This window comes from Meles meles, chromosome 4 (assembly GCF_922984935.1).
Source record: "Meles meles chromosome 4, mMelMel3.1 paternal haplotype, whole genome shotgun sequence".
In the NCBI taxonomy this organism is placed as follows: Eukaryota; Metazoa; Chordata; class Mammalia; order Carnivora; family Mustelidae; genus Meles; species Meles meles.
The window spans coordinates 122,151,279-122,170,111 of record NC_060069.1 but is presented as its reverse complement, the minus strand read 5'-3'; the positions used below and the strand labels follow the sequence as shown (position 1 = coordinate 122,170,111).

The 18,833-nt window shown below is 33.7% G+C and overlaps 1 protein-coding gene across 2 annotated transcripts in view; it reads left to right on the top strand.

Annotated features, from left to right (window-relative positions):
• The window catches only part of EPHA3 (EPH receptor A3), a 364,949-nt gene that overhangs the window by 299,455 nt on the left and 46,661 nt on the right, over positions 1 to 18,833 (top strand). For both annotated transcript variants that reach the window (XM_046003412.1, XM_046003410.1), the window contains exons 11-12: positions 6,788 to 6,973; positions 18,094 to 18,155. In XM_046003412.1, coding sequence (XP_045859368.1) covers positions 6,788 to 6,973; positions 18,094 to 18,155 — 248 coding nt within the window. The remainder of the gene's footprint in view (positions 1 to 6,787; positions 6,974 to 18,093; positions 18,156 to 18,833) is intronic.

Here is an 18,833-nt window from a genome sequence, read left to right as displayed (position 1 = left end):
CTTTCTGATGGAGGCATAATACTCCATTGTGTATATGTACCATATCTTCCTTATCCATTCATCCGTTGAAGGGCATCTTGGTTCTTTCCACAGTTTGGCGACCGTAGCCATTGCTGCAATAAACATTGGGGTACAGATGGCCCTTCTTTTCACTCCATCTGTATCTTTGGGGTAAATACCCAGCAGTGCAATTGCAGGGTCATAGGGAAGCTCTATTCTTAATTTCTTCAGGAGTCTCCACACTGTTCTCCAAAGTGGCTGCACTAACTTGCATTCCCACCAACAGTGTAAGAGGGGTGGGTAATAGGGAGGGCACGTACTGCATGGAGCACTGGGTGTGATGCCAAAACAATGAACACTGTTATGCTGTAAATAAATAAAAACGAATAAAAAAAAAAAAAGAATGCTGCCTGAGATCACTCAAGTTCTCAAGCCTAAGTTATATTGCTATGAAAAGGGACATTTTTTCCCCTGATTTCATGATCAAAGGCAGGCAATAAATAAATGAAGGAGCATTTAATGGAATGTAATGATTTCAAAGGTGCCAGACTTACAGACTCACAGACCATGGCCAGCTTTTTATTTATTGAATTTCAGAGCCCGCAGCCGCAAGAGCTCAGTCCTCCCTGGGCTGTGCTGATCATGTGTCACAAAGCCTATTTGGCTGAAAAGGGCTAACAGGATGAAAGTGTCTTACTTTAAACAAGCTCACGATGTGAAAATTTTGATTTTGTAAAAAAGGTAATTTTAGAATCATCTTCAGAATTAAAAAAAGAGACAACACAAAATAAAATCATAAATGACACATTTTATTCAAATTTATTCAAAACTATTTTGAGTGAACAGTTTAAGTGTTTCATTTTAATATTTGCCTGTAACTTTGTATGGTCTTAATTCATTTGCATTGAAGCATGCTTTCATATAAACATCTCTTAGTTCTAATTATGAGTCTAGTCAATCATAGATCCATTAACAAACACCTATGGATTGTTAATAGCAGATTAATATTTCCAATAAAAATTATACTTATAAAATAACGATATTTTCACATTTATACATTAACATATGGACATATACAGACACGCAGTGTGCCATTGAATAAAAACTACTACTTAAAATAAAAATAAATATTGTACAGTAGTTTCATTCCATCATCCCATCAGTCAATATTGTTTTAAAAAAAAATGCAAAGTTGATGTAGGAAATAGAAGGACTGAGAAATTAACTCATTGAATTGTACATAATGTATCGAATCATGTTTTCGGCAAGTGCTATATATATGACTGATGCTTCTTTATACGGATGTGCATATAATTTCTCTGTTTCTCTTCTGTACATCAAAGCAGTGTTTAGAATTCTAACAGCATTTGCTATTCAAACAGGACAGTCTGAGTAGTTCATATTATCTAAATAAAAACAATAATTTACTAAATCTTCTCCTCTAACTTTATTCATATTTTATCTTCCTAAAACTCACATGAGCAGGTAATATTAAAAAACGGAACTAGCAATTGATAAAAGGAGAATAGAGTATGTGCTTCCTTTTCCACAATCTAAGACTTAAGAATATACACACTCATCGTATATCTGTGAATGCAGTTGGAACAAATATATATTGATTACTCTCTTACATTTGTGCAGTTCTGCCTTGTAATCTTCTCTGTGACATGGGGGCTTTTTGTCGTGCTGGTATTAATGTCCCACAAGAGTGCACTCTTCCCCAGCATGGAAACCACAGGGGCATAGGTAGCACAAAGACTTTGCACACTCAACTGATGTGAGGAGGAGAAACCCACTTAGGCTCAGCCAGTGTCCAGAAGACCAGACAAACACATCAGGACCTTGAACTTTGGGATTCTCTGCATTAATAAAATTAAGTATATCAATGTTACTGATAATGCCAGATATCTAGAACAGAGTAGTGGGAGACAAAACACATTAAAAATGGTATCTGATATGGGGCGCCTGGGTGGCTTAGTGGGTTAAAGCCTCTGCTTTCGGCTCAGGTCATGATCCCAGGGTCCTGGGATCGAGCCCCACATTGGGCTCTCTGCTCCGCGGGAAGCCTGCTTCCTCCTCCCTCTCTCTGCCTGCCTCTCTGCCTACTTGTGTCAAGTAAGTAAATAAAGTCTTTAAAAAAATAAAAATAAAAATAAACTGAAATGGTATCTGTTAAATGAAGAAATGCTATACACTAACTCACTTAGTAATCCCTGACACTCATTAAAGATCAGGACAGACACCTTATTTCATTTCTCTCTTCAAACATATTTGTAAAACAAAAAGACATATGCCCTATTTTTAGGTTTTTGTAGCCAATATCCTCATTTGCCACATTCAGGGCAATAATACTGTGCCTGCTTTGTTTGCAAACAAGTATATCTTCAAGGTCGATTACACTTTTCCTGGAAGATTTCAGTATAATATTGAATACAGCCAATTCTAGTCTGTCTTGATTTGTCTTTCAAGGGTTTGTCATCACCAAGACAGAATAGTAGATGGAGATTTTGAAAGCTATCAATTTTTCTTAAAATTTTGTTGTAAAAAATGTTAAAATATATCTACATAAGGAGATGAAATTGTATAATAATAAAATGGAGAATATAGTATAATAGTACCCATTTCCACCACAACTTCAATAACAATCTATTCCTGGCCAGCCTTCTTTCATTTATACACTTACTCATTTCCTATATCCTTTTAAATTTTTAAAAGTAATATTGTTAATAAAAATTTAATAGTTATGCTAAACCTATTAGCATCTCTCTTCCAATTGCTACAGGACTGAATCTTTCCGTCAAAGACAGAACATTCTCAGTCAATTAAATATGCAGAAAGACTCTACATATATGAGTTAGTTCTCTAATTTTTTGTAGGATATATTATAAAAAGAAATAGGTATAATGGAAACTCTTATTTATACTTTGGCTACTCAGAATTATGCCCATATTGCAAATAACAGAATTAAAATCGAACCACAAATTGACTTACTCAAAGTAGTAATTTTTTTAATATTGGAATTCAGAATGACTCAAATTTCCAGTTTTATTCCTCCATCCAACCATTATTTCAAAAATTAAATACTGAAAATTTCTAAAAGTAGAATATGTTCATTTAATTCCCTATTCTATGCTAGACATTCACATGGTATTTAATTTTATTAGCCATTCAGGTAGGCATCGTCTCCATTTCACCAGATGAGGAAACAAGAGATAAAAATTTGAATGACCTGTAGTCACATAGTAATTAATTGAAAACCAAAACTTGAATGTTGTACTTTCCAATTTCAAAGTTCATACTAGACACTAATAATGACAGTAATGCCTTCATCTAACATTTTTGTGAGGATTGAGATGATTCTTGCATATTGCTTACCTGACACATCAACATTGTTCCATACATATTTTTATTATGCTTCTCTTGTTAAAACGGTAGAAGGAGAGTAGAATTTGAAGCTAAGGCAGAGTGTCATTCTACTTAAACACAAGTAGATTTTTTTCTTCTATTTTAAATGACACAAGTGTAAGAAATTTTACTTTGAGCAGTTTTGCACTGTGTATCTTTTTTTTTTTTAGGAGGAAGCAGGCTCCCTGCCAAGCAGAGAGCCGGATGCGGGGCTCGATCCCAGGACCCTGGGACCATGACCTGAGCTGAAGGCAGAGGCTTTAACCCACTGAGCCACCCAGGCGCCCCTGCACTGTGTATCTTAAATCAGAATACAGCGTGCCCATTCTCAGAAAGCATACTTTATTTCAAAGGACAAATAAAAACTGCCGCACTTACTGGATTTAAAAAATCAAGCAATAACTTCCAAAGATCTTCTTGTAGTTGTGCTTTTACAAATGATGGGAATGATAGGATCTAGGGTTTTTGGGTTTTTTTTTATATAGGCTCAAATTTAATTGAATAAGAACATGTAAAATCCAGCCTTGTGTTTGGCCAATCGTTGTTAATTTTTCCAACACTGTTGTTTAAGTTAATATAAAGAGAACTGAATTAATATTTAATATTTCTATGTTTAGTAAAATATATTGGTGACCATTTCTAGTATTTGTATAGTGAAACAATCACATTTCAAAATTTGAATTTTTTTTTTTAAATTACCATTACTGAAACATCCTTTTCTGAATTTTGGAGGTAGATAGACATTTACATATGTTGGCTATCCCATTGAGAAGAAAGAAAGGAACTCTAACTGACCAACTTGAAATTCAAACTCTTCCCCTGATGGTCCCAGTGAGGTATTCTCACAAAATGCTGTCCTTCACAAATACTTGTCCAAGGTGACATTAACCTTGCTACCACCATCATCATCACAACCACCTATTCTCACATCAATACAGAATTTGACAGTTTAAAAAGCATTTTTATATTTGTGCTTCAATTTGATCTAACTTTTTAGAGATAGGAATTTATCCTTCTTAAGGTGGGTCTGAACTCAGGAAAATAGTGACCAACACATGGATGATACTTACTATGTGTCTTTACATAATATTCATTCATTTATTTGCACAAACACCTTATGAGTTAGACACAGTTGGTGTTCCCAAGTTACAGACAAGAGACAAAAGAAAAGAGAGGTTAAGATGCTTTTTTAAAATCACATGGCTAAGAGGTTACCAAGGCAGTTAGACCCTAGAATCCATACTCTGTCCACAGTTCTGTACTGTCTGTCCTGCAATCTGTTGACAAGTGATTTATTGTCTAGAATAAGTGATGATAACATCAAAATTTGAAACATGGTGCATTACAGATATTGGCTCTTGATGATGGCAGAACGTAGAGAAAATTAAAGCTGATTGTGGATGATTCCTTATGGTTTACTCAAAATTAATGTTTATACAATGTGAACTGGAGCTCTCTGGAAATGTTCTAATAACCCAGTATCATGAAAGGAATGCTAATTCTTAAAAAAAATATTTATTTCTGTGTGTACGCACGCACAAAATAGAGAGTGCATGGATGTGCACAAGGAGGGGGTGCAGAAGGAGAAGGAGCAGACTCCCCATGGGGCAGGGAGCCCAACTCAGGGCTGGATCCCAGGAACCCAAGATCATGACCTGAGCAGAACGTAGACCACTGAGCCACTCCCTGCAGCCTTTACTTGTGCTTACATATTCTAATAATGGTTTACTTTGCATCATAACTTCTCCCCCAAATACACTCTATAATGACATAGTCTACTTTGGATTTCAAAAAGTCAATGAATGTTCTCAAATTCTGCCCCTGATTCTCCCTGTAATCTGAAAGAACACTCTACTACAGATACCGCTATCTTCTCTATACTCCCTCAAAGGGAAGAAATGAGATCTGTCTTATTTAGTATTATAACTCTGTTTTTCAATGTGTCTTGTCACAGTGTTGCCAATTGATGAGTACTTATTAAAAAAAATGTATAAGTAACTGCTTTTGGACGTTAAATGAATTTGACCAGTTACAGCATAAGTCATTGTTTTGGAAACAGTGATTCCAAAAACCACCAGTTTGGAAACTGGATTCCCAAGAAAGTGTCAAATCTGGGGGAGTTTAGAGCTTCCTGGAGAGAAGCGAGTCGTTCCTAGTAATGCAGCTGGTAAATCAATAGGTTAACCTGCTGCTTTTATAGGTTGAACCACTTGCTTGAGCAAAATATAGGAAAGAAATATCTCACTTCTTGACAGCTTTTCTCTGGCTGAGCCATGGGGCATGGAGCTTGTACAAAAACTCACAGTGAGAAGGCTGGACCAAGAATGCTCTTCCATTCCATAGATACCCCAACAATGTAATTAAACCTTTTCAGAAAAATCTCTCATTTGATATTTAAAAAGAAAACACATTTTAAGGTATTGTACAAATCCACATAATATTAGGATTTCCTCTATGAACAAGGAGCGTTCTCTGGGTGACACTATTTTGTGGTAATTACCATGGCAAGCAATGGGTCAGATAAATGAATGTAAAGAAGGTCTGCCCTCAGGAAGCTCAAAATATGATGAAAGAGTTATGGGTAAATCTTCTCAATAACAATATATATGAAGTTAGCACCACCACTAGTTCTAGGCAGTTTTATATTAGTTGGCTTAGACTATTTAAAAGTCAGCAACACTCCATATTTAGTAAATTCTGGATTAATCATGCATTTAAGACAAGTTTTTTTTATTGGAGATATTGAATCAAAGAAAATATTTATAGTGATTCTATAGAAAAGATTATTACCTTTTTTTGATACTAGTATTTTCTTCTTCCTTCCACAAGCTCAGAGAATTTTACAACTAGTATGTCAGTAATGCAACATGCCAATACTCCAATAAAATGAATTGGTAGCAGATGCTTCTGTTCTCATTTTCAGAGAGTCTGAGTATATCACTAAACTGATTCTCTTAGTAATGACAGAATGGCTGGAAACATCTGAAATTTAATCCATTGCTCAACCCATAATATCTGTGTTGGTCTGCTGATCATCCTCAGGAAATGGTAGCTATGAGAACAAGGAGTTAAAACACTATTAGATATAGTGTTCAACTTTCCTCTGGTTCTTTCATATTTTATTATCACAATGTGGTACTTGAAAATGTATTTTTCTTACATTACAAGGTCCATTTTCCATAGGGTGTGGATGACCTGAGGTTTTTTAGGGTGTCTCTGATTACCGTCTTCTGAAATAAGTTGAAAGCCTGCAGCGTACATCTTGTGGGTCAAAGGTGTAAATATTTTGAATGGGATTATTGAGGGGAAAGAGTTACTCTTTACTGATATGTATTTATTATATAATTCCTTACCTTTTGTTGTGATTCTGTTCTTCTAACAGGTGAATTTGGAGAAGTGTGCAGTGGTCGCTTAAAGCTTCCTTCAAAAAAAGAAATTTCAGTGGCCATCAAAACCCTGAAGGTGGGCTACACGGAAAAACAGAGGAGAGACTTCCTGGGAGAAGCAAGCATTATGGGACAGTTTGACCATCCCAACATCATTCGACTAGAGGGAGTTGTTACTAAGAGTAAGTCAAGTCAAAAGACAGACTTTTGCCTGTGTTGAGCAGAGGTTATTTAAAACTAAACTCAATCATTAAAGAATTTTGATTTTTGATTTTTTTCTAAAATAGCTGTCTGTCAGTCTTAACAGAAAGACTAGATTGGAGTTTCATATTGAAAGTGCTATTCTAGATCTTTAAAAATTGGAAAAAAATAGGAGCTAAAAAAAATTGGTCTGTATTAAGACATACTGATGAAAAGACAGTTAAGAAGTGAATTCTGGAGAAGTCTCTGTTATGTAGAGTAACAAGGAAAAACAATGACTCAGTTTTGACAGGAATTGCTGGGAACTCCCAGCTAGCTGCCTTTTCTTTTACTGTTCACCAGTTTCAGTTAAATTTCCAAATCTTTACTCCCTTGATTTTAGGAAAATTATGGGAGTTTGGGGACTGCTTCTGAGCTGTAAAGATTGGGATCACATTAGACCCTAGGCCTTTTCCTGGTTCTCTGTGGATTTCAAATAATTCTAATCTAGAGTCCCAGATGGATTTTTGACTGGTCTGGGGAAACTCTGGCTCACTGCCCATGATAGAGATCTGAACTTATTTCCATGATAGTTTCTCCAGCCGGACTCAAAAGGAATCCCGTGAGGCAGGTATGTGATTTTTGGCTCCAGTACCAATGAAAACCTCTTGAGAATGCTCTAGGATTTTTTTTTTCTCAAGATTTTAGAGCACAGGATGAAGAATAAGCTAAATTGGCAGCAAACTACTTAGAGCGAAAGACAACATATGGCAGGAAATTTGGCATCCTTTAGGGGATAATTCATTGGCACCACATTTACATATTCTATGGTTACCAACAGACATTACACATTATATTTTTCACAATGATATTTTTCTTTAACATTACACGGAGCACTTTCCAAATGGCAGTAATACCTATTCTCATCTTAGTGTGACTAAAAAGGCAGTTCCTTTCTCACAAGAGCATGGTATAATTGAAATGTACTTTGATTTTCTTGGGAGTTTTCTTATATAATAAATGGGATTAAGAACTGAGTAATGTAGAACTAAACCATAAACTGTAAGCCCATATTAAGTATGGTAAGAAGCATGTTTCCCTTTGTACTCCTAAATATTAGGCCATACTAGTAGTAACTCTGAAATATTTTCCGATGAAGAGCATTTTTTAACGATTTTTTAAATTAATAATAAAAACACTGTTAGTAGTAGTAAGACAGGGAAAATGTTCAAATCCTTTGTTCCTCCAGGGCAAGACCATACTACTTAATGCCTATAGAATTAAGAATTCTGTCTCACTGGGATTTTAATAATCAATTAGCCATTTATTCCCCTTTATATCATCCTCACCAAGTGGTTGTCTTTTCAGATCTTGAGCACACCCCTTGGGGAGGAAACTCATTTGTACTTGTATAGCCATTTTTCTTTTAATTTAATTTTCACAAGATTTTTTTGCAAGTTTTCTTTATGAGTTGACTATTGTATGCCAACATTGTACTATGGATGTCATTTCATTATTATCACTACCCTGTGAATTAGCTACAATAATTCCATTTGCATTTGAACAAATGATACCTGTAAAGAGCAAGCAGCTTATCTAAATAGAAATTCCTAGAGATAGCATTGGAAACTTTGTCTGTTGGTTTTACCTCTTGTCCCTAACAATGGACAAAAATGAGTTTCTAATTTTCATTTTGTAGTCTACTTCTTCTTTTATATCTTGATTTTTTTAAATTTATCTAATAATTTGATCATAGCAAGAAATCCCTCAGGCTTAAAAAATTTTCTGGAAAGAATTAATAACCCTTAATACCTAAAACAAAATGTGAACTCTCATAAAGGGAAAAAGTCCATGTTATTTTTAAGGAGTGATGAAAATAGAAACTGGATCATACTAGGTTCTTAACTTACCAATGTTAAGGAATTTAAAAATATCAATTGATTGATTGAATGGAAAAAAGAGCAATATCTTCTACCTATAGGTCTTTCTTTGGTGTTGGTTCATTAAATTGAACGCATGTTTCAAGGAAGTGCAACTGTATAACTGCTTGTGTCAGTCAGGGAGTGATGGAAAACATCATTATATTTTAGCATGGGCAGAGTTATCTATCACCTAAGTTCTCCAACACCTACACTTAATAAAGAATGAGATAAAAGTGACTATCAAAATAAATATTAGATTTAAATTTGTTTATTGATAGGCTCTTATATTTTATCAAATGTAAATTGACTTTTTGGTTTCCAGTGTTAATAAATTATTGAAAATGGCCTGTTATATTTTGCTAGCAGTTACCTATAAATTCATTCACTGAATGATGAGCAACATTAAACCATAATTATTATGGCAGGTTTTCTTTAAATATAAAAATGAAATAATCAAATATGAATTATGGCCAGCTGACAAAGAAATCCATAAAACAATACCCAAGACCAAACTGTAGAAAAAGAATGCATTAAGGAAAAAAATTTTTTTTAAATCATAGGTATTACACATTAAATGTCTTATTTAAGTCTGATTTTATAACATTCTAATGTGAATTATGACTGCCTTATTCTTGGGGTGAAAGTTCTAAATTTGATAAATCTCCCTGGTCAAATAAGCATGTAAGAGGCTGCCAAATCTGACTATATAGATCCCAGTCATCTTGTATAGTGCAAACATAATAGAGTAGCAGACCTAGATTAGATTTTGAACTTCTGGCATATTTAAAAGCTCTAAGTCTGGTACCCTATAACATCTGAGAGGAAATAGAAATGCCTTAAAATGAAGTTAATATGTTTCATTTAACATATAAATAAGGCAATTTTGTCACCAGAAGTTATTCATCCACTGCTATTATTTTCTTTGTTTCCTGGGAATATATGACTGCTAAAACAATTTAATTGCAAAGTTCATAAACACACACACACACACACACACACACATACACACATACACAAGTGACGCATAGCTTATAATTTAATAAACAAAATTGTATTTAAAGAAGAAAACCAATTATATCAGTATCTGGATTAAGAATTAGAGGGTAAGAGTTCAAGTTTTGACTCAACCCAACTGGTTGTGAGTCCTGTGACAAATCAAAGTGCTCACAGAGACTCAGTTTCTTCCCTTGTGATTCAGAATAGCAGTTCTACTTCACTATTTCCAGATACCTTAAAGTCAAGTAAGATTATATAGGAATATATTTTGTTAAGTGAAATAGAGCTATGAAAATCTAAATTATTACTCCTGGTAAGTTTGAGAATCTATCAATTAATCTTGGCTATATAGAAAAAAAAATTCTTGAAAGCAATTCCTTTTGTTTTGCTCAATAATAATTCTTCTTAATATTTCCATTAATTATATGTTTGAACACTACATCTGTTATAAAGTATCATTTTCAAGTCATTTAGAGAAAGCCCTTTATTCAGTCATTATATTTCCATTTATTTGAATTGAACCATAAACCATTGTAATAAGTTTTGAGCTTGATGGTCTTAAACAAGAGAAGGTGAGAGAGTCTCTGATCTTCAAAGTAGCAGAAAGCTGGGGGCACAGTCTTTGCTCAGAACTTGGTACTAACATGTGTTATCAATTTTAGTTGAAGTTCAAAAAGATGGAACTTGTTTTTAGCAAATGCCATCACACCATTAGTCAAATGATGTTCATACTTCAAGAAGACCCACATTGGCCATTTTTTACCTAGTGAAATAGAAGGAATTATTTTAGATGAGGTTGATGTGGTTTTGTTGGTATTTGGGAGGGATTATTTTCTGAAAATTAGAAAAAATAGTAATAATTAGTGTAACTGTAACTTTACATCATTAAGGAATACAGTAAGCAGAACATTAGGACAGTTTCTCATAATTAAAACATTTCTATACTGATGTGAGTGTTCACTTTACAACAAAGGCCTAGTCATTTATTTGCACCTTTTTATCTCCTGCATATATGATAAAAATATTGCTAAAATAAAATGTCATTCTATTGTGACAATGCCAATTTCTTGCTATGTTCTGTTTGCTTCTCTCTGAAAGTGTTCTTCTGCACTTGTCTCAGGGGTACTGTAATATTCAAAATAGACTATACATCTTATATTTATTTTATTAATAATTTATAGAAATAGTTTGTTAGAATAAACTCTGATGATACACGTTTTCTTGCATTCATGACTAATTTGAGAAAGGAGTTGAGAACATCTCTATCCAAGTGTCCACAACAATGAAATTAGGAAAATCTTTCAAAAATATTGGATAAAAAAATAAGACAGGGAATGCTATTTTTACACATTTAAGAATTTTCCTTATTTCTTCAACGTTGACCATTTATATTTTTTGGTTGAATTGGCCACATTTGAATTTAAAAAAGAATTTGTTTTTGTGTGTTTTCCCCATTTAGATAGGTTTATGATATTTTTGAAAGATTAAATGCAACTTAACATTTGTTAGAGCATGACTTACATCTGCCCAAAGATCAATTTAAAATTTTTAAATATACAATAACTCTCCTAAAGGAAGAACTATAATTATACACTTGTTTAATAACTGTCTGTATAATTCTAATCATACACAAATTCTTGCAAAAAGTGAGAAAAAGAAACATCCCTAACCCATGAGGCTGAGGATATCTTGACACCAAATCATACAAGAATATTTTCAGAGGGGGAAAAAAACTGCAGTGCATGAACAAAAATTCAGTAACATTGGAATAATTATAAAGCCATAGTTAATAAGTTTATCAAAAAAGATACTATATAATGCTCAAGCTATTAAATCATTCTAGAAATTCACAACATAGATAGAAAAGAAAAAGTTAATCTCAATAGATACAGAAAATAAACATTTTACTTTAAAAATTTTTCTCAGCACATCCTACATGGAAATATGTACATCTGATAAATGTATGTAAAAAACCAGAAAGCAAACAAAACAAATAAAAAACCTACAACATTGTATTCAGTAGTAAAACATGAAAAGCATTTATCTTAATAGAAATGAGAATCCTGGTATTATCAATTCAATTCATTATTATACACAAGGTCTTAATTTTTGCAAATAGACAGGAAAATAAATAAAACATAGAAAGATTGAAAAGGGAAAAAATCTAAGCTGTCCTTGCAAAATCAAACTGAGCACATTCAGATTACGTATTTATTAATTGTTATTGCACTTATTTTACAAACCACCTTTGAATAGAATAAGGGAGAGTAGAAATATCATTCCTGTCTTTTTTTTGAAGTATAGTTGATATACAATGATATATTAGTTTTAAGGGGATGGTATCTTGTTGGCTGTATAGCCTATGCTGTATTTTTCAGCTGTTCCTGTTTTTTAAAGTATTAAATTTTGTTTTGAATTAAACATAAATAAAATTTAAAAGTGTAAAGTAACTGAATGTAAAGCATCTGGTGTACTAAGACTGGAGGATGGTTAGTAAGGAAGACTTGGAGAATGTGTTTCTTAGCCTGATTTTGAAGAGAGAGATTATCCTTAGGCGCCCTGAAATGATAGACGTATGATCAATTTTAAATGGCACTCTGCTAGGTGCTGGTTTTAGAACTACATACAACATGGAGTTGGCCCGTGCCCTCATTAATTTATAGACCAGTGGGTGTGATAGGGGTCATTTTTTTTTTAAGGAGAGTTTTTTTTTTTTTAAGATTTTATGTATTTATTTGACAGAGAGAGATCATAAGTAGGCAGAGAGGCAGGCAGAGAGAGTGAGAGGGGAAGCAGGCTCCCTGCCAAGCAGAGAGCCCGATGTGGGACTCGATCCCAGGACTCTGAGATCATGACCTGAGCCGAAGGCAGCGGCTTAAACCACTGAGCCACCCAGGTGCCCGATAGGGGTCATTTTTTGAAAAATATTTTATTTATGTGTGTGAGAGAGAGAGTTGGCAAAGGAGCAGAGGAGTAGGGAAAGGGACAAGCAGACTCCACACTGAGCCTGGAGCCCTATGTGGTTCTATCTCACGACCCTGAGATCATGACCTGAGCTGAAATCAAGAGTCTGATGCTTAACCAGCTGAGCTGCCCAAGCATCCTAATAGGATCATTCTTAAAATGAATAATGTCTTTATTAAAATGGAATTTGGAAAATATTGTCCTGTATTTTCATATGATTTAATAGTAAACCACAGAAAAATACTCTTAGTTCAATCAGCTAGTTAGGTACAGTACATGAAAATCTAAAACCAAAGTATTTTATTTCCAATCAATGATGATTCTAGTCTTTTTTCCTGGGAATATTGAAGCGTATTTGTCAATTTTATTTTCAGTTTACCTCCTGCTGTGTGTATGCTTTTTTACTTCCATCCTGATTCTGATTACATGATATTAATCATGAGCGCTGGCTGCTAAGCTCAAAGATTTTGATTTTATATACCACACTCATGTATTGGAGTGTGTTTTAATTTTTTGGAAATGAGACATAGAGTATGTGAGATACAATTACTGGTAATAGGAATTAATAGCATTTCTTTTGAAAATGAATTAAATTTCAATAATTTTTTAAAGATTTATTTATTTGAAAGAGAGAGCACAGGAACGAGTGGGGGGAGGGGCGGAAGGAGAGGGTGAAAATCTCAAGCAGACCATGCTGAGTCTGGTGCCCCACATGGGGCTTGATCCCAGCACCCTGAGATCACAGCCTGAGCCAAAATTCAGTCAGTCAGTAAAACAAAGGAGCCACCCAGTTTCCCCTCAATAATTAAAAAAAATATTTTTAAGTACTTTCTATATCCAGTGTGGAGTTCAAACTTAAAATCCCAAGGTGAAGAGTTGTATGCTCTACTGACTAAGCCAGCCAGGCACCCCAATAAGTTGTTTTTTTTTTTTCCATTTTATTTATTTTTTCAGCGTAACAGTATTGATTGTTTTTGCACAACACCCAGTGCTCCATGCAAAACGTTCCCTCCCTATTACCCACCACCTGTTCCCCCAACCTCCCACCCCTGACCCTTCAAAACCCTCAGGTTGTTTTTTAATTATTTTTATCATTGATGAATACTTTTATGTTTGAATGAAAATATTTCAATCTAAAGCCAACATTTATTTGATAATTGCAAGATAAATCTCTGTGTATGGCTGTATATTTATTACATTTTCCTGTCCTTTTTATAGAAAATGTGATGAGAAAGGCTGTGGTGAAATACATAATGTTGAACCTGAAATTCTTATATACTCTGAATCACATTTCTTGTGTCATCAACAGTGGTTCCATGATTAATAATATATCCGAACCATTGGGGATAGTTGGGGAAATGAACTGATTGTAACAGACTGATTTGCATGAACCCTTTAGTTATGAAAGATCATAATTTTATTTATACTCATGAGTCAACCTAGGAACAAAAGCGAAATTCCACTGCACATTTTTTTTGCTTATTTTTGAAGTTTCATTTCAGCCAGTCATCCAACAATAACTTTATTGAGTTTTACTATGGATATTCATATGTACTTTAGGATTTCTGATGGCAGCGAATAATATACGCCCTTGAAAACGTGAGAATGTCACTCCTAAATCAAAATACATATGAGAGAGCATGCAACCTTGATAGAAAAACACATTGCGTCCACGTGCAAATGAACTGATATTTTATAATTTCCAGCTATATTTAATACATGTTAGAACTAGTTCTCACCACTATTGCAGAGAATTTCTTTTCCTTTAACCTTATTTATTATAATCAAAAGCACAGGGAAACTAAGGTGGAATAGAAACTTAGATACTAAAAAAATAAAACTTAGAAATTAAGGCTTTCCAAGGTAGAGTATTTGTGATTCTGTTTATTCTTTGTCTGTACATTTGGGTTTGCTGAATCTTTGAACTTAATGTAAAGCATATTTTCAGACTTGCCCATCTTAACTGATGTGTTTACAAATATCTAAATTTTAGAGCTAAATGCAACCTGATCTGATTTCTGAATGGTCATGGGGCTTTGGCTTAATTGACTGGTTTGATTTTTCAGCTACTTTTATTTCCCTTGCCAAACATTCCACTAGACATGCTAACAAGAAACGAAATGGTCATAAGGCTGGGAGCCAGAAGGAAATGAGTGATAAGCAAAGGTCTGGGTAGTATGAAAACCTGGTAACTGGCCACTGTAATTGAGAGTTGGCTGTATGAGGCAAAATATCTGACTACATTTACTGGATGCATTGGATTTTGCTGACACATTATTCTTCATAGAATGATATTAAGGCAAGAACATAGAAAATTATAATGATTTATGGAGAACATGCATATGAAGGATTTCATTTATTCATTCATTCATTCATTCATTCATTCATTCATTTATTTGTTCACTCATCCATTCTTTGAATTTCAGCTCAGTCTCTGGAACCAGTTTTTAGGCATTGGACTGATCAGCTCAGGATAAATAGACGTTTTCAAGGAAATGTTGAATCTTCCCTTTCTTCCTGAATATTATTAAATCTAAAGCTTAATTAGAATTTTGAAGAAGCAAGTTCTAGAGGCTTAAGCTTTTGCCTAATTACTTTTCAGACATTACCAGATTAACTAGATATATATGATATGTTACCCAAAGTATACAATTAAATGGTACCTTCATGGAAAACAGATTGGTATACCAATTAATTGTTACATATATAAAAATTATCTGAAAATTATAGAATTTAAATAATTTTTCTTTACCTCTTAATAAATAAGACCTATAGTTCTTGGGACACATCCAAATACTAAATACAGCAAGTATAACCTTCATAGTATCAAGCCATGTAATTCATAGCCAGTGTGAATTAAGATTTTTTTACCTATGAAAGGAAAAAGCAAGCAAAGAAAGCTATTTTTTTAAAAAGATGTTATTTATCTGCTTGAGAGAGAGAGAGAAAGTGCACAAGCTGGGGGCAGAGATAGAGGGAGAGAGAGAAGGAGACTCCCAGTTCAACAGGGAGGCCTACATGGGGCTCCATCCCAGGACCCTGAGATCATGATTTGACCTGAAGGCAGACACTTAACTGACTGAGAGCCACTCAGGCTCCTCAGAAAGCTATTTTTCTGTCATCAGAATGGCAAACTAAACTTCATGATTTAGAAGGAATGTATGAGGAAGACTTAAATGTGCAGTACAATGAGGGGTGCATCGATGTTTGTTAAGAAGAACCAGGGAGGGAGACAAACCATAAGAGACTCTTAATCTCAGGAAACAAACTGAGGGTTGCTGGGGGATGGTAGGGGAGGTCTAGGGTGGCTGGGTTATGGACATTGAGAAGGGTGTGTGTTATGGTGAGTGCTGTGAATTGTGTAACACTGATGATTCACAGATCTTTACCCCTGAAGCAAATAATACATTATATGTTAGTAAGAAAAAAATCAATTAAAAAAAAGTATCTATTTGCTCAGGGTCTTTCAGCAGTGCTTAGTCAAGACTAGATTCATTCCTTCAGACCTGGGAGACAAGCAATTTCCCTTCTTTTTGTAACATGATGGAATTATATTTAAAACAATATTATAGCAAAAATAAAGGAAGAGAATTATAGTGTAGTAATACTGTAGGTTTTAAAATCAGAGATAGCTGTGTTGGGAATGTGCTGGAGAACTAATTGATTGTGTGACCTCAGCAGGTTTCTTAAATCCATGATGCTTTCAGTTAAGGACACCATAAAATGGGAATAATATATATCACTAAAGCACAAGATGGTGTGAACATAAAGTAGTGTAATGTATGTATGAAATATATATATATAAATATGTAATGTTACATAATTCTAATCATACAAAAATTAACTAGTGTTTTCTATACATAAAAATATCAATTTTCCATGTTTGTCTTTTTGAATTGGTCACTTTGCATTACTTATTTTCCAAGTTGCTATTGTAATAGAGAGTTATATTTTCAGCTTTGCTCCCATGACGTTAAACTGTGACAATTATCTAAAATGCCACAGACTTCAGAGTTGTTATTTTAATTCAGAATAATCCATGGAATTGACACCCAACAGTTGCCTGAATCATTATATAGTTGAACATTTGTTCTATTTGTAAATACATATAACAGTGTACTCAACACTCTTTTATCTAAAGCTTTTCATATTTTAAATGTTTCCCTCAGTATAAATTTCCAAGAGTAACAGCATAGTAGATTCAAGTTGCTGCTTTTGGCTTTATTATGTATTAGCTGTATGACATTGAATAAGTTGATTACCCTCCACATATCTTAGTTTTCTCATGTGTATAATGGAAATGATAATACTTAAAAAGTTATAATATATAAAATAATTAAACCAGCATCTGGCACATAATAAGTGCTATATAAAGTTAAATGCTCATTGAGAGATTTAAGTGTATTTAAGGGCACATATTTCTAAAATGGTTATTATAAGTTACTGCCAACAGCTATTTTAATTTTATTTTCCTTTTAAACATGGATTTTATATATATATATTTTTAAATATTTTATTTATTTATTTGACAGAGAGAGGTCACAAGTAGACAGAGAGGCAGGCAGAGAGAGAGGGAGAAACAGCCTCCCAACTGAGCAGAGAGCCCAACGTGGGGCTTGATCCCATGACCCTGAGATCATGACCCGAGCCGAAGGCAGAGGCTTAAACCACTGAGCCACCCAGGCGCCCTGGATTTTATATATTTTAATGTGTTAATCAAATGCAGATTTTTAAGAGTTATAATTATTCAACTTAATTGTTTCATGAAAATCACATATAGGATCCATGAAGATGGGGACTTTGATTTACCTGTTCTGACTAACCAGCATAAAAAGGAACACCTAGTACATAGCTCTATAAATATCTGTACAAAGGATAAATAATTGTGGAAATCCTGGCTATATATTGGGCTGGAAGGCAGAAATACTTCATTTTGTAGATCAGCTTGGATTCAACTAAAAATAAAAAAGGGGGCATATTTTATGCTCACAGAAAGCCATGCCAAATAAGCCTATTGAGATACTATAGGTTATAACATCTTGTTTTGAAAACAAATCTTCAATTTTTTTTTGGTTTTACTTCTATTAAATATTTTTTGCAACTTTGCAAAATTGGGAAGACAGGGAAAGCTTTTACGTTTTTACTTCATCAGTGTATCAAATTGTATTATGTATATTCATGACATGATATTTATTGAACTCTGCTGATCATGTTTAATTTATTATTTACCATATATCCAGGTAAACCAGTTATGATTGTCACAGAATACATGGAGAATGGTTCCTTGGACAGTTTCTTACGTGTAAGTAGATTTTATATATATTCATATATCTCTTATCCCTATCTATCCATATCTCTTATCCCTCTATTTATACACACATATGCATAAATATGGAAAGAATTGCTGAAAATGTGAGAAAACCTCTAATATTTTGTGAGTTATTAGATAACGAAGTTTAAAGTAAAACTGAAATTGGGGGAACTAAATAGTAAGAGGAAGACTAAAATCATATCTTTATCTTGCAGCATCCCGAGTTAATGGTTTATATTTTCTTAATTTTTTGTTTATTTATTTTTTATAAACATATAATGTATTTTTATCCCCAGGAGTACAGGTCTGTGAATCGCCAGGTTTACACACTTCACAGCACAATGATTTATATTTTTAAAACAAATTTGTGCGAACTTCTTCAGCCTTTTCGTACTGCCGAGATTCACATTGGTTAAAATAGAAAATTCTAAAAGACCCTTAAATTAAGACATAAATAACATTGATTGATGTAAGATGAACATTCTCTTTTCTTCATTTAAATAACCTCAGACTGCTATTAGATAGGAGACCGTCTATCTCTCACATAGCGCTTTTGTCTCAGAAAATAAGCAAGTTTTATAATTCCAAAATGGTCTCAATTCAGAGATATCATTTCGGTGATATATACACATCCATACATATTGGTAATGATTTAAACTTAGAAATTTT